Here is a 21,134-nt window from a genome sequence, read left to right on the forward strand (position 1 = left end):
TCACACAGCTGGTACATGGTAGAGCCAGGATTCTAACCCAGATCATTTGTCTTAAGTACCTGAGTGCTTAACCACTATTTAGTGCCATCCGATAAAACTTTCTGTGATGACAGACACACACTTTGTGACTATTGAGCATTTGAAATGTGACTAGTGTGAATGCAAAACTGAATTTTAAATTTTGTTCAAGTAAATTAATTTAAATTTAAATAGGAATAGGTAGCTAGTGACTACCGTATTGGACACTGCAGCAGATCCTGATACTATTTTGGATTAGGTAATATATCTGTAAGGTCCCACCTAGCTTTAACAACCTTATAATTTAACAAATTGTGGCTCTTTTTAATAAACAGTTGAAAATGCTGAAGTAGAAGGCATATACAGAGAACAAAAAGCAGTCTGATGAGATCACTCAGTCCAGCCATTGACAATCTATTGCTAAATATGTCTAGAGGGACATACTCATTGATAGTTGTTTAAATAACAGCTTTATTCCCCAATGACTGCTGGTATTTTCTAGGCAAGATTTGATATATAAATTATTAGTAATGGAGTATACATAAAGAATAAAGAGTATTATAATTAAAGAGTAAAGGGTATTGTAATTAAATGCATATTAGTCTAATAAAAATAATTACATATTTTACTTTTCTTAGTTGGGAAGTTTGTGAGGGATTTCCAATTAATTTCAACTGTACCAGTCAACAGATACCTGACCAGTTTGAAAAGGTGGACTTGGAGAACCATTTTCTACAGAACAAGGTCAGATTTTAGTTATTGTACTTTAAAAGGTGCACTTTATGCATTGGACACTCAGCCAATATATAATGAATATTTGTGACAGTTTTTTTTTTTTTTTTTTTTTTCTGAGATGGAGTCTTACTCTGTCACCCAGGGTGGAATGCAGTGGCGTGATCTTGGCTCACTGCAACCTCCGCCTCCTGGGTTCAAGCGATTCTCCTGCCTCAGCCTTCCAGGTAGCTGGGACTACAGGCACGTGCCGCCATGCCTGGCTAATTTTTGTACTTTTTGTAGAGATGGGGTTTTGCCATGTTGGCCAGGCTGGTCTCGAACTCCTGACTTCAAGTGATCCGTCCACCTTGGCCTCCCAAATTGCTGTGATTACAGGCATGAGCCACCGTGGCCGGACTGTGACAGTTTTTTTTAAACTGTAAATTATATTACAGTTTTTTAAACTATAAATTATTTTTACAAATGTTGGGGCAGGTGTTATTCTTTACTTCCTGTTAATTAACCAGGCACTTCAAAATGGAAAACAATATATATAACTCCTACTTGAAAAACTTATACCTGATTTATGTTATTTAAGCCCTATTGTTTGGCATATTTTCTTTGTACTGTTAATAGCTATAATAATAAGTTGGAGTTATTTAAGGAAGTCTTTAAGATCGCTGCTGTCTCTATAGTTTAGAATCTGATCTATTTGCTCTACAGGTCAATGCATCTAAGGAACACAATTTCTTTAGGAAACCTAACTCATGGCAACCCAATCCTGAAGGTCCATATCAATTTACACTTAGAAATTTATCCTTCCAGTAAAGATGTTTTTTTTCCCTCCAGCTCAATTATGAAAGGCGTTTTAAATCTATCTCCAAAGAAGGAATACTTATTTTGTTTTTCTTAGCTGGCAAATGCTGTGTACAGTTGCTCATTTTAGCAGTGTAAGCTTTAATATTTGAACACATGAAATCAAAATCAAAAGTCACTCACAGAGACAGAGCAGTCCAAAGAAAGTAGTACTTCCTATCAACTGGGCCCTGTATTTCCAAGAGTCAATGCAAGAGACACATTGCCCCAACCTGCTCTTTTTAAATTTCTTTATGCCATCCATTCAGTTTCTCAATTATGTCAAAATTTAAACTGAAAAAATTGATTATTTCAAAGAGCTTATGGATTTAAATAGTGTAATTATAAAAATAGAATCAAATATTTCTACTTCTGCCTGGTTTTGAGAAAATTTAGAAGATTAAAGTAACTAGAATGATGTACTCATTAATGTATTTTGTATTTTGCCTTCATCTGACATTTGGATTTATTTACTGTAGATCTGATCCTGTTGGTATTCCTCATTAGGTTTTTGCTGTAGCATTATTTTCCTGCTCAAAACACATGTATGCCTGGCTGTTGCCTTTTGAGGTTCCAAATTTTCATCTGGACTTCATTGATCCCCATGATTCTCCTCTAATCTACCTCCACTCTCAACTTAGCTTTCCAATTTTCTCCTCTTGCTCTGTATACCCTACATTACAGTCAGGCTAATCAACTGTGCACCAGAACATGCATTCCACTTTCGTATACTTGTGCCATGGCTTGTATTGTTCTTTGCCTGGGATATACACCCAACCATTACCATTACTTGCTTCTTAAGGCTTTACTCAACTTATTCTTCCATAAAGCCTTCTCAGATACTCTGGAAAGAATTAAGCTTTATTTTGTATTCTCAGGACTCATTATCTTCCTTTGAAAATTGTTGTTGAGTTTGTGTTTTGGTATAGGTATTTGCTTTTGTGTTTTTCCTCCACTAAACTGAGGATTCTTTGGGCACAGGCATTGTCTTACTCGTCTTTGTGTTCCTAAGCACTAACGCAAAGTCTTGAATGTAGGGCAAATGCACAATACATATTTGATGAATGGATTTTTTTGTTTGCTTGTTTAGCCATAACTTAGCTTTCAAGGCTGAATATTCTCGAATATGGTCCTTGTGTGTTAGCCAAGCCAGATTGTTACTTGTTTTATTTCTGAAAGCACTCCATGATTTCTGTTGTTATGCCCGTGTGGACCTCTTTGACTAGAATTCCACCTTTCTTTGTCACCACACCCAGCCTTCTCTGTCACCCTTGCGCCGTATCCTAGCACAGAGTTTGGCATATTCAATAAAGGCTATTAAAATCCTGACCATCAGCCGGGTGCAGTGGCTCACGCCTGTAATCCAAGAACTTTGGGAGGCCGAGGCAGGCGGATCAGGAGGTCAGGAGATTGAGGCCATCCTGGCTAACATGGTGAAACCCCATCTCTACTGAAAATACAAAAATTAGCTGCATGTGGTGGTGCATGCCTGTGGTCCCAGCTACTTGGGAGGCTGAGGCAGGAGAATTGCTTGAACCCAGGAAGCGGAGGTTGTAGTGAGCCAAGATTGTGCCACTGCACTCCAGCCTGGCAACCAAGCGAGACTCTGTCTCAAAAAAAAAAAAAAAAAAAAACCTGCCCATCATTCTAGCCCTATCTGATTTCTGACTGCTTCATGAAATCTTTCTGTACCCCAACCCCATTTCCAAACCAGATATGATGTTTCCCTTCTGTGCCATTTACAATGACGTTGAACTAGATGCTGTTCCTCTTACAACTTCTTGCATGGCTCAAAATCAACTAGACTCCAAGTTTGAGCATATTTCAGGCTACATCAGCGTAGATGGGGGAGAATGGTAGGCTCTGTTGGGGATGTTAGGATCAGATCATGAAGGGTCTTAATTCAAATTAGGGAATTCTGGTTTTTCTGTAGAAAGCAAGGAGATGTTGAAAATATTTGAACAGAGGCAAGATGTAATCTGATCTTCATATTAGGAAGATAACTCAGGAGGTCCTTGTCTTATCCTCCCTGCTAGATTGAAAATTTCTTAAAGGCAAAGGGTATCCTGATCATCCCTGTCTCTGCTGCAATATCTAGATGTTCAGTAAGTGGACTTGAATTTACTAGTCGATTAACTAATTCAACAGAGACCAACTCAAACCTAAAGAACAATTGGATAGCAAAGAGATATCAGAGAAAAGGACCTCAAAGGAGGCTTTTCTCTTTGCTTTTATGTCAAAGTGGGTTAACTCTAACAAGATAAATCTATTTTCTAAAATGTTGAAAAATGAGAGAATAACAGTCCACAGTTATTTTATCATTATTAAATGGTTCTAATGATTTAGTGAAAATGAGAAAACACTCATCATAAGTAAATGTTTATATGCTATGGCATTTTTAGTTTTTAGAAATTTTAGTTCAACAAAAATAGTACTGTAAGAAAGCAAAAATTTGATAAATTGACTAGTAAAGAGAAGCTTTCAAAGACAAACAGCTCTTCCATAGCTGTGAAGCCTTTAAAATCCTTTCAGAAAAATGTCTCCAATTATTTACAGAGTGGTGATCAGTGCATTGGGAATAGTAATTTAATAACCTGAAAAGGAACACTTTGAAAGATGTATTCGGGCAGAGGTGATGGATATCTATAGGGCATTTTATTGTAGAATCTTGCTGCTCATTGGGGTAAAGAACACACTAAGAGGATTACAACAGGGGTTGAGAGAAGGGAGGCAAAAGCCGATATTCTTGATGCATATGTTTTAAAATTGGCTTGAGATAGAGATATCAGTGCCCAGCCCCTGACTGTTCTTTTAAATTTCTTATTGACAAGTAGAACCTTTCCTACAGAGAAAAATTTGGAACATATAATCCCCATTTGTAATGTTGGAGTCAGATATAACCCTGACAATTACAACCTGTTGCTCTTTTATCCATTTCAAAAACAGATTTGGAATCTACTACACATTGACAATTTGGTGAATACATTTTTCAACGTCTCTCTATTGTTACTTAAATTGGCAACATTTTTAGATTGACTCAGTTTAAGGGCAATCAAACTAGATGTTTCCATGAAATGGATGAAATTTAAACTTCATGGTAGTTAATATCAAATGAGATATTTCATGAGGAGAATAGCTTTAGGAATGCCTGGTTATGGGAAAATATTAGCAGAAAAATGGACTCCAGTGTTCGGCAGGTCATATATTCTGCCAGAATCAAAAGGAAACTTATTTTAATTCTAGCCTTTCAGCACATGGCTTCACAGACATCAATAGGACATTAGTGACAACTTTCTGTATGGAAACGGCAAGAAAAACATCAAGTTATAATTTTGGAATTATGGTATACTGGTTACAATTTGGCTTGTAAATTCAGTAGTTATGGATGCTAGTAGAATGCATTCATAATTACTGAAGTACTCTGTTATTCTGGCATTATTCTTTTTGTCATAAAGGAGGCTGGAAAACTACAAACAACTCTTTGCTGTTCTATTTCTTTGGAGAGCAAGTCATTGAAAAATGATATTTTGTATAAGTTATTTATATACTGAAGCAAATACAAAATTCTAATTAAAATTTTGAATGGATTGCCATTAGCATAGGACACAGGACTTGACTTAAAAGCCCAAGTCCTCCTCTTATTTTCAGACCAATTAGATCTTAGATATTTTGCCTTGTTTGACTGCATAATTTTGCCTTGCTGATATTTTCTACTCTCAGCTCTTTCCATTTGTTGGCCTTAAAAGTGGGTGGACTGGTCAGCTATAAAGTTAGAGCATAGAAACAATAAGAGAGAACAGAAATTACATGAGGAAAGAGATTGTATAACATCTTCTTTAATTAGCTGTGATTTTGACTTATGTGTAAAATTATTCAAATTGACCCTAAATGCATTATCAAAAGTGAACATCATGTAAAATTTCTTTGCAATAGAATAAACAATTTGTTCAAATGAGGGTTGTGCTCTATGAACTTCTTTCAAGAAACATTTCATTGTCTTGTGTTCTGTTTCTTGGTAAATGTGCAAGAGAAGATCATAAGTGGTTCTTTTCTTATTTTGAATTTGCACAAGAATATTGAAGGCTACTCCACCTTCATTAGCTATTTGGGAAAAATAATTAAACAAGTTTTAACTGGCCCAGCATGTGTATGCATTGCTTTATCATTGACTGCTTCTACATCAGCACAGTTTATTCAGACAAGCAAAATTATAATGGTCACTTAAAGGACCTATGTGTATAAGTATTTAAAAGAAAAAAAGAGAATTGTTTTGATTCTCAATAAGACTTAAAAATGTTTTTAATGACATATATGATAGTATGCATTTAGATACCAGTCTCAATCTAAATGTTCTAATACACATATGCGCATGCATGTGTGTACATGGGTGCACACACACACACACACACATATATACATATGGCATATTATGTTGTGGATTGTCAGAGCACTTTTTTTTCTTAAATCCCAACTTTCATAGTTCTTAACTTCCCACCTCGTTTGGTCTAAAGCTAAGCTATCAAATTAATTTAAAAAGTGAAGTCACAGAAGAAAAATGTAATGGCCATTGTCAGTTTTAAGCGTATCAGAACACCAGACTTGGCAGGAATTTTTTTTTTTTTAATAACACAAAATAAAGCTGCGTTAGTGGGCCTTGCTGTGTCTGTTCTATGTAGAATCACTTGGGAACTGTCCAGCAAAATATCTCTTGAAGAACAGCATGGTGTTAATACTGGGTGCCAGCTCAAGGCAGAGACAAAGGACCCCTTCACTCTTCACCAATAAGCCAACTGTTAAAAGATTAAACCATGTTGTGGAGATAACAAGAATATAGGCACTGGCAGCAGGTGCTGTACAAAGAAGCAGTTGGCTGTATGGTTCTTCTGTCTGACTAATTTCAGTCAAAACAATCTTCTGCCCAGTTGCAGAGGGGAGTTTTGAGTGTGATGGCAACTTGGAGTTAGGAGGTTGAGTAACACTGCTACTTTAAATGCTGAGTCCTGTGGCGAATGGATTAGTACAATGTAGTTTATCATTATTCAGAAACTGTGGGGATTCTCCTCCAGAATCCAGGCACTGTAAGCACTGTAAGTCAAATCTGCTTATGTGGTAGTGTTGCTGTATTTTTTAAAATTTCATTTTCACATATAGGAGTCATATGACGTTTTCTTCTCTTGAGAAGTGACTTTCATTATAGAATGATTACCACATATATTAGTTTTATCCTTATGATAGTACCTGATCACACTTGTAAAATTTTTCCTTTTAAATCATCATTGAATTTGTACATTTAAAAAAATAATTTGCTACTCAGCAAATATCTAGCATTAGCACAGATGTAGAATGGATGTTTTAGTGTTAGGAAATAAATTGTTATTGAAGCAACATCATTTATTGGGTTTTAAATATAAATTAGCATATTCCTATAAGCATACACAAATAAATATTGGTACTAAAAAACGTAGAATAATTACTCAGTGAAAGTGATCATATAATTTAGGAGATAAAGTTTATTAAGTATGAAGTAATAGAATTCCTACAAGTGATGTGAGTGCCTAACAATTTGACAATTAGGTCTAAGTGAGCAATACTAGAAGGTGCACAACACCTTTGGCATATGTAATCTGATAAGGAACACAGGAGATGTGGGTGCAATGTCTCCCCCTTCAGTACCCCCTATTCTTCCCCACAACTATCTCTAAAGTCTCAGCTCATATTTCTTTATTCTTAGGAGATTGTGTGAACACCCAGGTATTTTCCCTATCTTTGATGTCTTCATTCTACAATCTGTTATCCTCTACCCTTACCAGATCAACCTTACTAAAATCTGCTGTTAGCAAGATATGTTTGATCATTAAAAAGTCAGGAAACAACAGATGCTGGAGAGGATGTGGAGAAATAGGAACACTTTTATACTGTTGGTGGGAGCGTAAATTAGTTCAACCATTGTGGAAGACAGTGTGGTGATTCCTCAAGGATCTAGAACAAGAAATGCCATTGACCCAGCAATCCCATTACTGAGTATATACCCAAAGGATTATAAATCATTCTACTATAAGGAAACATGCACATGTATGTTTATTGTGACACTGTTCACAATAGCAAACACTTGGAACCAACCCAAATGCCCATCAATGATAGACTGGATAAAGAAAATGTGACACACATACACCATGGAATACTATGCAGCTATAAAAAAGTTCATGTCCTTTGCAGGGACATGGGTGAAGCTGGAAACCATCATTCTCAGCAAACTAACACAAGAACAGAAAACCAAACACCACATGTTCTCACTCATAAGTGGGAGTTGAACAATGAGAACACAGGGACACGGGGAGGGGAGCATCACACACCAGGGCCTGTCAGTGGGTGGTGGGCTAGGGAAGGGATAGCATTAGGAGAAATACCTAATGTGGATGACCGGTTGATGGGTGCAGCAAACCACCATGGCACGTGTATACCTATGTAACAAACCTGCATGTTCTGCACATGTACCCCAGAACTTAAAGTATTAAAAAAAAAAAAAAAAAGAAAGCTTTCACTGGCTCCCTACTGTCCACCTGACTCCATAGCTTTGCACTTGACACTTTCTACAGTTTGGACAAATTTGCTTTTTGAGTCTACCTGCAAATCCTAAGACACATTGATTAAGCTTCCTTGCCTTTACTTGGAATACCTTTTTATTCTTTATTACTCCTGTCAAACTGTCCCCATCCTTCAAGGCCTGCTTTACGTGTTAACCTCTTTCAAGATGCTCCACCTTTAGGTTACTCCAGCAGAAATGAGCGTACCATTTTTTTCATGCCTGTAATAACACTATTTAATCATTTATATGGAGCTTAACATGAAAGGCGGGTGGGGAGAGAGAGAGAAGTTGCCTCTACTCTGTTGTGTGTTTCTTTGTGTCAGGAAAAAATATTTTGTAATATTCCAGACCACACAGCATAGGGTCTTGCATAATAGAGTTGGTGCTCAACAAATATTGATTGAATTGAATTAAAGGGGATTGAATGCTACTTTTTGAAAAGAGGTATCAATCAGAATAAATAATGTTCTAGGATAACTTATTTTGGGTAAGTGTGTTGAGGAGTTTAACTCTTAGACTATGAGTTAAAAATGCATACTTCTTCTTATAATATAGGTAGATCCCAATATTGTCCTTCATGCCTCTGTTTCCATTGGAAAGTGGAGTTTCTCAGGCAGTGAAGCAAGCAGCAGGAGTCAAACAGCACCATCGATCCTGTGGCCTGTAGCCAGTGTGTGGCTGATCACCAAGGTACCTAAGAGTGTCTGCTTTTGCTGAGTGATCTCCCCTTGCTTGCTGGCTCACCGCACTCGCTGGCACCCGGTGCTCTCATGCACATGAGCATACAAGTGAAAGCATGTTAAATTGTTGGCTGTTATAAATGCCATCTCTGCCGTTGCTATTGCCTAGCCCACAGGACTTCTGTAGATTCTCAAATGAGCATTCAGTTCACCATCAGACATGCTGCTGATTAGTTTATACCTCACAGTGTATTTAAACCAAGCATAGAATTTGTCTGTAGTCCACAGATTCATCATTTTCATGAGATTTGTCTGAATGTGCTTCTACTCCTAGATCTTCATTTTGAGTTTTACCCCTCAGCTTTCCTGAGCCTGGTAGATTACCAACATATACCAACTTTGCATATTGTCTTAGCAAGGACATAGTTTTAAAAGAAATCCCTGAGTATAAACATGAACAGTGCCTAACACATTTTGTTCCTGTGTGTTGGTAATATTTGATATTTTTCACTTTATTATTGTACTATTGTATATGACTCATAGAAGAACATAAAATTGCCCTTTCCTTTCATCTTACTACTGTAGTACATTTTGTAAATATGTATTAATGTTGAAAAGAGATGATGCAGTTCACAATTATCTTTCCTGTATCTCCCTTTGTCCCGTCATCACAGATGATTTTGCTACTACTTAGCACTCCTGTGAATGCGAAGTCACCCAGTGAAGTTTGCTGGGAGGAGGGAAGATTGACACTATTTTCTCAAATGAAATTTTGGATTGCCCTTAGCTATTGTTCTTTAAAAGTTAAAAACAAACATATAGAATAATTAAGACACAAAGGTACTAAGACATATTATTTATTTCATATATCACAGCATAGTAAGTTTACATGAGCTTTTCCTGAAATCTGGATTTCCAGCTGGAGTCTATGTTAACTATTTGCCCTTTTTACATGGTATTTTGTTTCTGATTTAATAATAATAACATCTCCACTTAGTTGAATACTGTATGTCAGACATTACATTAGGTACCTTATTCACATTCATTATTTCATTTAATGTTGTAAGAACTGTGCAGATTTTTATTACACAGCTGAAGAAACTGAGGTTAGTAATAGCAGAAGAAAGATTCTTGGTCTCTTTGACTTCAGAACTTTCATTGTGATATAAAACACTCCTCTATATTTGACTCACCTGTGAGCATAATGGAAGTGTTTTAGTCCCAGCACTGCCACTGAATAACTATATGACAGCAGACAAGTCACACGTGATATCTAGGCCTTAGTGTTCTATCAAAAAGAGTTGGACCAGTTGCTATGGAAGGTCCATTCTCAGATCCCATATTCTTTCATTTCATGGTATCTGTTTCTAGAATCATGATAGCAGAAAACATGTACTTGTCTAAAATCTCCTCAAAAATAATTGGAATGCCTACCAAAAGAGTATAGTTTTGGAGTTATTAAATAATTGAAATCTCTTGTGTGACATTGGGAAAGTTACTTAGCTGCATTGAACTACTGTTTTCTCTTCTATAAATGACATTAGTCTTACCTGCTTTGCACAGTTGCTGTGAAGATGAAATGAGAAAGCATGTGTGATGTTCAAGCATGGTGTCTGGTATACAGAAAGTGCTTAATAAATGATGGCTGCCTTTCCTCACCCTAAGCAGTTCTTTTTTTCTGTATAGACAAGCATGATCAAACAAGGATTTCATTCAGTACTTACTAAAACCAATTTTTTTTAGAAATATTTTTCCTAAGTCATCAGTCATCATGTTTCTTTTCCACACTAAAAACACATGAGAAATAAAGTATATGCTAAAAAGGAAACAATTTTGAAAATCCTTTAAGATTGAACTCTCTCTTCCTGTTTTAAAAATAAGTCTTTTTACCTATTAAGAGAGAATTTTACGTGCCATAAATTTCCAGTAGATATAGACAAATTTCTCTGTGGTTGTCACTTATAAAAAATGTTGTGTTGACTCACTAAGTAAGAAAATGGTTAAACGGCCCTTCAAGCAATATTCCCCTTTAATTTCCTTGGCAGAAAATCCTAACATTTAAAACAAAAGCAGTTCACAAACCACCTTAAAATGTTTAACCCATGATATTTAGACCCAGAGTAAAACTTTAAATTGATACAAAGGTTAAGGATTTGTTTCAGTCTTTTCAGTTCACTGCACAATTTTTTTTCTGTGCATACATATTTCCGGTAAGCTCTGTAGTTATAACTACAGCAAGTGACACGTGATGGACCCCAAATTGCTGCACTGTGAAATATGCACAGAAAAAAAAAGACAAATGAAGATATCAAGGTCTGTTTTATTTCACGCTGAACTGTAAAATGCCACCCTTGTTGGACAGAAGATTACTGATTCTGAGCAGGGCTCGCTAACTGCTAAGTTGTGGGTAGTGTGTCACTTTCAGCAACTGTTAATATCCAGGGTTATCCAGGCATAATGACCTCACTATTTGTGACACATTGTTGAATTTTCTGGTTCTTTTAACTTATTTAGACCTTTCTCCCTCTCTCTATTCATTGGAAGACTGGAATGATCCTGAGCCGAGCGATAACTCAGGGCTGCCTGGCTATTGGTCATCCTATCAGAGTCAAGGCTGCTGAGGGAACATCACTAGAAGGATATAAATTAATCCTACAGAAAAGGTAATGCTTATAAATTATTTAGCTCAAGATAATAAATGGCTAATTTCAAGAATTCTGAGCAGTTCAATTGTGATGCCTCCTGGTTTGGATTGACTATTCATTCAATGTTTAAATTTGTGTTCATAATAACAATATTAATTTCTGAATCCAAAGTAAGCTTGAAAATGTATGCCACTTAGTTTGGTAGTGTTCTAAAGATATTTTAAAAGGTGAAATGTTGGCCTTCAACATGTACCTGTGTCATAGACAAACTGCTGCTTTACTCTATAATTATCAGAACTCATTTCTTTATATCCATTTTGATTGCTAATTAACAAACTTAAATTTTTGTGTATATTCTTAACCTTTTTCCATCTTCTGAATATAAAATATTGAACTGTGAAAGAATAATCACAGAGACCAAAAAATACTGGCTTGTAAGTGACCATAAGTGTCCTTCATATTTGTTTTTTTCTGATTTAGGAAGAGATAATAAAGGAAAGCAGATTGAGGAAGAAAGTTGATTTATCTCCAAGAGTCTCAAAATATTGTTTTCTAGTCACTTTCTTTTTTCTTGGTCTTTTGTTTTGATGTTTTGTTTTCACTTAGTGTTGAAAAAAACAATTTCTATCGTACCTCAGGACTTAAAAAGCCATTACCAACTACTTCTGGCTAGATAGGCACTTAGGATGTGCTTAGGCTGAAATCATCAGAGAAGTTGATCCAGCCATAAATACAGAAGGGAAATTTTCTCTAACTTGCAAAGCAGATATAAGGATGTCATGTAATGATTAAGAATGTGATCTACAGACTCAAATTCCCAGGTGTAGATCCAGGCTGCACTGCTTACTCTAACAACAAAGTGTCTAAGCCAGATGCTATTCTAATATCCTTAAATTGCATTGTCAAATTTTATCCTTACAACAATCTGATAGGGTAGGTATCATTATTATCTTTACAGGTGAGGAAATTGAGGTACAGAGAAGTTAATCACCTGCTCAAGGCCATACCTACTAAGTGGTTTGGCAGGAAGGCAAACCCAAGCAGTCAGGCCCTATAACCTGAAAGTAGACACTTAGCCACAACACTACACTGTCAGTCAGTTAAAGTCCAGTCAAACAATTGCCAGTGAGTGCCAAGTGTGGTAGCAGATACCTTAGTGGATGAGCAGGGTACATCACTTGAAAAACTCAGGCAGATGGGAAAGGAAGATGGTAACTTGGTGTTATGCAAACTCTCCAGTGCTAATAGAGTCCTAAACACATAGTTCCTATGTAGTGGCAGACAACCCTAAAGCAAGTCTCAGTTTGGTATGGAACTGTACGCAGACTTGGTAATAAGATTTCTGAAGCAAAATGAGTTCTATAAACTAGAGACACATTGAACGTGAACTTGCAATGCCAATGCCAATGCCAATGCGAAACTATGGAACAGGGAGCCAGAGATGCTTCAGCTAATTTAGTCCACAGTTATACTAAAGAGAAAAATCAATCAATTGTAACTGACCCAAAAATGACACAGATGATACAATTACTAGATGGGACATTAAAACAGCTGTTTTAACTGTATTCTGTATGTTCAAGAAGCTAGAGGAAAGATTGAACATATTAACTAAATACATGGAAGATATAAAAGAACTCAAATTTCAAGAGATTAAAACAACAATATCTGAGACAAAAAATATACTAAACATGTCTAATGCCAGATTAGACAATGTGGAAGAAAATAGCGGTGAACTTGAGAAGATAACAAAACTATTCACAAGGAAAACCGGAGAGAAAACAAATACTTAAAAAAAAAAAAAAAAGAACAGAGCATCAGTGAGATGTGAGAAAATTTCATATGGCCCAATTTCTGAGTATTTATAGTCTCTGGCAGGTTAAAGCAAGGAAAAGAAAAATATTGGAGGAAATAGTGTCTGAACAATTTCTATGTGCAAAATTGAGAGCTATAACCCACTGATCCAAGGAACTCAACAAATTCCAAGCACAAGAAGCATGAAGAGACAAAACCAAGGCACATTATAATAGAATTGTTTAAAATTAGTGATAAAGAGAAAATCTTAAAAGCAGAGAGAACAGGCATATTATGTACAAGAGGAGCTAAAATAAGGCTGACAGCAGATTTCTTGTTGGCAACAATGCAAGTAAGAAGACAGTGGAAGAACATCTTTAAAATACTAAAAGAGGAGGTGGGGAGGAACCCGTTAATATAGAAAACTTTCCCCAGTGAAAATGTCTTTCAAAAATTAAGGCAATATAAAGACCTTAAGATATTCACAAACTGAAGAACTCATCACCAGCAGATCTTCATGACAAGCAATGTTAGACGAAGTCCTTCAGACAGAAGTAAAATGATACCAGATGGAAATATAGAGCACTGGCAATGGTGACTATATAGGTAATATAACAATGCTACTAGGCCTGGCATGGTGGCTCATGCCTGTAATTCCAGCACTTTGGGATACTGGGGTGGGCAGATCACTTGAGCCCAGGAATTTGAGACCACCATGGGTGACATGGTGGAATTCCATCTCTACAAAAAATAGAAAAATTAGTCAGGTTCAGTGAAGGTCCACACCTGTAGTTCCAGCTACTTGGGAGGCTGAGGCAGGAGGTCGAGGCTATAGTGAGCCATGATTGCACCACTACACTCCAACCTGAGTGACAGAGCAAGACTGCGTGTCAAAAACAAAACACCCCCAAAACCCCACAGTGCTAATTATTTTTGTCTCTTTAAAAGAAAATTGATTGTTTAAAGCAATAGTGATAATAATAATATATTGTGGAGATAATATGTAGAAATAAAATGTGTGATGGAAATAACACATGCCACTAGGAGAGAAATGGAAGAAAGATTTTTTTATACTATTTGTGAAATGATGTGATATCAACTGAAAGTAGATTATGATAAGTTAAAAATATATAATCACCAAAGCAATCATTAAAATAGTAGAGAGCTATGGCTAACAAGCCAAAAAAGTAAGTAAAATGAAATATTAAAAATAATCCAAATCAAGACAAAGAGGAAAAGAGGAACAAAGAACAGAAATAGAAAATAAATAACAAGATGGTAGGCTTAAAGCCACGTGTATCAATAATTGCATTAAATATAAATAATGTAAACACCCCATTTAAAAATCAGACATTGTTACATTAGATAAAAAACAACATCCATCTATATGCTACCTATAAGAAATTAACTTTAAATATAAAGAAACAAATATGTTAAAAGTAAATTCATGAAAAATATATACAATGATAAAATTAATCCAAAGAAAGTAAGAATGGATATATTAATATCAGATAAAGTAGACTTCAGTAAAAAGAATATTACTAGGGATAAATAGGGCCATTTGATGATTAAGGGGTTAATTTATCATGAGAACATAACAATTCTAATTTTTTAAAAATGGCATAGCTTCAAAATACCTGAAGTGAAAGCTGATAGAATTGCCAGGAAAAAGAGAAACATCTAAAACTCTAATGAGCAACAATAATACCCTGTTTCATAATTAACAGAACAAGTGAAAAAACCTGTAAGGATATAGATGACTAGAATAACATTACTGACCAACTTTACCTAATTGATATTTATAGAAAAATGCATTCAATAACAGCAGAAGATGCATTTTTTAAAGTACATAGCATGTTAACCAAAATAGTCTATATAATGGCTATGAAACAAGTTTAAATAAGTTTAAGAAAATTCAAGTAATATAGAGTGTGTTCTCTGATGATAATGGAGTTAAACTAAAATATAGTGGCAAGTTTTCTGCAAAACCCCCAAATATTTGAACATATTTATAACAAACCCATGAATCAAAGAAGGGATCAAAATGGAAATTAGCAAGTATTTTGAACTGAATGAAAATGAAAATACAACATATTAAAATTTATGAAACACTGCCGAGGTTTTCAGAGGGAAAGCTATATAAATGTCTGTGTAAGAAAAGAAGAAAGATATCAAATCAATGACTTCAGCTTCCACTCTAAGAAACTGTAAGAGCCAATCAAACACAAAGTAAGCAGAAGAAATGGGATAATAAAAGAGTGCAAATCAGTAAAATAGAAAAAAAAGAGAAAACCAATGAAATTAAAAGCTGGATTTTTTTGAAAAGATAAAAAAAAAAAAACTAATAAATCTCTAGCCAGATTGTTCAGATAAAAAGAGAGGACACAAATTACCTGTATCAGCAATGAGAGATATCACGCAGTTATTAAAGGGATGATAAGGGAATATTTTGAACAACCATGTGCCAGTAAATTTGTCATTTAGGTGATAAAGACCAATTCCTTTAAAAGACACAAATCACCAATGCCTACTCAAGAAAAAATGGGAAACCTGAATAGTCCGACATCTCTTAAAGAAATGGAAAACCTTCCTACAAAGAAAACTCCAGACCCAGATTACTTCACTGGCTTCACTGGGAAATTCTGCAAACATTTTAGGAAAAATAATACCAATTCTACACAATCTTATCCAGAAAAGAAATAAGAAGGAATACTTTCCATCTGATTCTAGGGGGTCAGCATTATCCTGGTCACAAAACTTAGGAAAAAAAATCATAGACCAGTATCTCTCATGACTATAAGTGCAAAAAATTATTAACAAAATTTTAGCAAATGGAATACAACAATTTATAAAAAGATGTATCATGAACAAGTGGGGTTTATCCCAGGAGTGCAAAAATAGCTTAACAATAATTAGCTCTAAATGATCATAGACCTAAATGTAAAACCTAAAACTGTAGGTATCTTAGATGAAAACATAGGAGAAACTATTTGTGACCTTCCATTAGACAAAACTTTCTCAGATGTGACACCAAAAGCATGATCCACAAAAATAAAAATAAAAATTGACAAGTTACACTTCAACAATATTAAACATTTCTATTCTCTGAAAGACAGTGAATGAAGAGAGAATGAAAAGACAAGCCACACACAAGGTGCAAATATTTGCAAATCATATATATTTGCAAAATACATACACACAATTCAAGAAAACATGGGGGATAAATGATTTGGAGAGTTACTTTAACAGGGCAGATATACAATTGGCATATGAAAATATGCTCAACACTATTATTCATTAGGGGAATGCCAAATAAACCTACAATGAAGCATGACTACATATTTGTTAGAATGTCTAATCCTTAAAAGATTGACCATACCAGTATTGGTGAGCATGTGGGACAACTAGAACTCTCATAAGTCGTTGGTGGAAATATAAAATGGTTTAGTTACTTTGGAAAACAGTTGATACTTTCCTAAAATATTAAGCATCCATCTACTTTATGACCCAGCCATTCTACTCCTAGAAATTTGTGCAAAGAAAATGAAAGCATACATTCATACGAAGAATGTATACTTTGTTCATGTGTAAATGTTCATAGTGGCCAGGCATAGTGGCTCACACCTGTAATCCCAGAACTTTGGGAGGCTGAGGGAGGAGGGAGGGATTGCTTGAGACTGGGAGTTTGAGACCAGCCTGGGCAACATAGTGAGACCCTGTGTCTACAAAAAATTAAAAATTTTTAACTAAAAAATTAAAAATTATCTGAGCATGGTGTTGTGCCCCTGTAGTCTCACCTACTCAGGAGGCTGTGGCAGGAGGATTGTTTGAGCCCAGAAGGTCGATGCAGCAGTGAGCCGTGATTGCACCACTGCACTTCTCCCTGAGTGACAGAGCGAGACCCTGTGTCAGTCAATCAATCAATCAATCAATTAATCAATGTTCTTAGCAGCTTTATTTCTAAAAGCCTACAGAAAAAAAACTAGAAATAACTCAAATGTCCATCCCATCCATAGGTGAACAGATAATCTATACAATAGAATACCCAGCAATAAAAAGGAATAAACTCTTGATATATTCAACAGTGTAGATGAATCTCGAAGTAATTACGCTGAAGGAAAGTAGAAAATAAAACAAAAATAGTACATATTGTTTGATTCAATGTATATATAATTTAGAAAATGCTAACTAATGTAGAGTAATGGAAAGCCGATCAGTGGTTGCCTGAAGATAGGAAGATGGGGAAGGGACAGGAGGGAGAGATTACAAAAGGGCATAAATAAACTTTAGGAGTGATTCATTTTGCATGACAGATGTTGATATGTTCATTATCCTGATTGTTGTGTTCTTGCACAGATGTATATATATTTCAAAACTTACCAAATTTTACACTTTGAATATGTGCCTACTAATTGTGCAATATTGTATGTCTTATTTTTCAATAAAGCTGTTTTTTTTTAAAAAAAACCTTAAAAACAATTAAGAAAAAATAAAAATGATAAGGAATGACTAAGTGGTTACTTTAGAAGGAGACAGTGAGAGAAGGCCTTTCTCAATGGGACAGTTCATCAATGGCCTAGGTCAAAATAGCAGGTGATTGGAAAGTTAGAGATAGCTTGATGGGCATACTCATCATGCCCAGGACTCTCACTAGGCACACCGGATACTGAAAGTACTGCAACATCTCATCAGCTGATCTGGTCTTAGCCCATTGAGGCTAAGCCCATAACCTCAGTGGGCTAAGACCAGATCAGCTGATGAAATATTGAGGTCTACTTCTACTCTGGTCAAGATTGTCATGGAATTGAGTGGGCTGAGGCTGAAGACTCATTGTTCTTATTACCTATAGGGGAGAAAGCTTGGGCAAGAAAAGAGATGTTCATGAAACAAGCAAACAAACAAAAATAAGAAAAGATTTTGTTTAATCTAGAAAAGAAGGAAGGAAGAGAGGCAGGGAAGTACTCAAGTTGAAGGCAAGTTGCATTAATACAAAGGCATATCATCCTAATTGTGTAGGGATCCTCCCTCCTGCTCACCTTTTAACTTGCCTTTATCCAAAAAGCGAAATCCAAGGTTGAGCCAAAATAGGAAATTTAGAAAACTGGAAGTTCTCACTGACTATGAAGTTATACTTCATTTTAGAAAGCAGGAAGGACCAAAATTTTTATAGTTTACCTCACATCTGGGTAATTTCAAACACATTTATCTTTTCCAGGACATCTAAAATGACTGTGTGACTTGTTTTTTTTTAAGATAACCATATTTTATTATAAATAACAATAAATATCTTCATGTGACAGCAATTTCTAGAGATAAAAATTTTCTTTTTCTAAGTAGTATTATATGATTTTAACAAAAGCTATGAATCAAGACATAACCTTTATATGCTAGAAATAATAGAACTAGTACTTAAAGTAGCAACCTGACAACTCACAAAGAATATTATAAACATATCATGCCTCATTAGTTCAATTATGTCTCATTTGGTGTTAATAATCTTATTCTTATTCAATATAGCAAGTGCTTGTGCATATTTTCCCTTTTAATATATATATTTTTTCTGTCTGTGCATCTGACTGTTAATGGATGAAAGGTAAACCAACAATGTCTTTACCAGGTGACCTAAACCATCTCAAAAATCATTTAAAAATGCTATTTTCCAAAAGATATTTTGGACACCTTACAGATAAACTAGTTGAATGGAAGTTATTTTTCAGAGCACCATTCAATATTGATATTGCTTCATTTTTAAGGATTGCAGATATGCAGGATATCTGGACTTTAGTGTTCAACTACAAAACTAACATAACATCAAACACTTGCACACACATGCAGGCACAGAGGAAGGTTAGATTATAAAGGTTAAAAACTGTTGACCCGTGGATTTTGTTTGGCTTGCATATTATTACAATTTTTGAATTAGTCCTGAGCCTATAGAAATAGGAAGATTTCACACAAAAGTGACATAGTTCTGGCTTTTCTTGAAAAAATCTGAAATGGGTTTTCATTTTTTCAGAAAAAATCTGAAATGGCACTGGACCTGAATTCTGTCATGACACCCATCAGGAAGGAACTGAGTGGTGATGTCCCCTTTAGATGGAACATATATCCTCCAGTTTGCCATATTCTCCACCATTCCCTTTGGCAGCCCTCACACTGGCTCTTGCTGCTTCATGCATTTCTAATACCTGTCTGGCCCATAAAGGCTTTTGAATTTGCGAAAGCCCCTACATGTAAAATCAATGGACTAATGGCCCTGCCAAAGGAGACCTCTTTTCTATCTTTAGTCTGTACATTTCTTAAATCAGAATAAATACAGAACTGAATGTTCTATCTTAAAGATGATCCATAAAAGAAGTTTCAGACTTTCATGGAACCCTGTCCAATTTCAAGTAATCTTTACCGTCTTTCATATTTCAAGGTTATTTTTTCAGTTATGGCTTTTTGCATCCATTTTTTTTTATTGCCATTTAGGTCTTGCTAAAAATGGAGTGACAACTGGCAAACATTACCGGACTAGGAAACACACACTGCTTTAAGGACACCTTTACATACAATCAACAAGTGTAGCTGTATAATGTTAAGGAATAGCAGCAGACAGAAGTTGTATTAACACATATAGGTTACACCATTAGAATCGTCAACATCAAATAGAAAGTCGTCCATGTGTAATTTCACACTATGTGGATTACTGAATGAACCTTGTCTTTGCTCTTACTATGTTATGAATTATGGACTGGAAATCCCTTTCCCCATCCTCTACGTGCATTCTACTTTTGGCCCAGGTAGCATTGGTAGACACCAGAGCCATTTGAGGCTGTCTGAGAAAAGAAACTTGTGATCCTGAAGCATGATAACAGCACTCCATATAGTTACCAGGAAATGATGAATGTGTGAGTGTATAAACACATACAAACAGATATATATATGTGTAAATGTATTACACACATATATGTGTGTAATGTATAGATATAGATATCTATATATCATATCTATATCACATATCGATATAGCTATATGGGTGATATCTATATCTATATTACCTATACAGACATTTACACACATGCATGCTTAATAGGGTTACACTACTTAGCAAGCTTCCCAGGGCAGATCATTCTCAGTTCCCTCACTTGTAAAATGAGAACACTTGAAACTCATATGATTTCAGAGAAGGAAGGATCTGAAGAGCGCCTACTTCAAAATTCTCTTTACTAGTGGTAGTAGGGGTGGTGATAGTGGCAGTTGTGATAAGAGTATCATCATTATTAAAAAAAAATTCCAAGGCCACTAGAGACTAAGTGATCTACTAAAGGTCTTATATCTAGTTAACGTTAGATGCAGGACTAGAACTCAAGTCTCGCAACCTTAGTTCAGTGTATGTCATGATATTAGGACTGATTCTTGGATGGAATATAGCTCCTTCATTTTCCCTTCCTTTCATTATTGATGTCGTTGTTATTTTTTGTTTTTAAAAAATCTTTTTAGCTTGGTGCTTTTTGATCAAGAAGAGGAAAGTCTATGATATCATTCTCTAAATCAGTCTCATCTGAGCATCATTGTATGTTAGATCTAAATTTGATTTTTCTACATATAAAATGTCTTGAAAAATAGGCAGATACACTTTTGTGTGTAGAAATTTTATTTCTTTAAGAAGTTATTATAAATTAGAATGATACCTTTTTATCCAGCCTAACGTGGCACTTCATGAGAGATTTGTTTTTTTACAACTTTGGTAAAATTTAGGGACAATATTTATAGATTTAAGTAGACTACCAACAGGAGTGATACTAGTAAGCTCCCAGAGGTTATAGATTATATAAGACTACATGGTTTTAGTAGAATTTT

General features: G+C 35.3%; 1 protein-coding gene across 15 annotated transcripts in view; it reads left to right on the top strand.

The window, feature by feature from the left end:
• The window catches only part of DCDC1 (doublecortin domain containing 1), a 514,242-nt gene that overhangs the window by 259,164 nt on the left and 233,944 nt on the right, over positions 1–21,134 (top strand). For 13 of the 15 annotated variants that reach the window (XM_054524533.1, XM_054524542.1, XM_054524537.1 and 10 more), the window contains 3 exons: positions 657–762; positions 8,729–8,863; positions 11,398–11,516. In XM_054524533.1, the coding sequence (XP_054380508.1) occupies positions 657–762; positions 8,729–8,863; positions 11,398–11,516 (360 nt within the window). Of the gene's footprint in view, positions 1–656; positions 765–8,728; positions 8,864–11,397; positions 11,517–21,134 lie in introns of those variants that run through there. The other 2 variants (XR_008511168.1, XR_008511169.1) reach the window with 1 other exon arrangement.

This window comes from Pongo abelii, chromosome 9, assembly GCF_028885655.2.
Source record: "Pongo abelii isolate AG06213 chromosome 9, NHGRI_mPonAbe1-v2.0_pri, whole genome shotgun sequence".
Lineage (NCBI taxonomy): Eukaryota > Metazoa > Chordata > Mammalia > Primates > Hominidae > Pongo > Pongo abelii.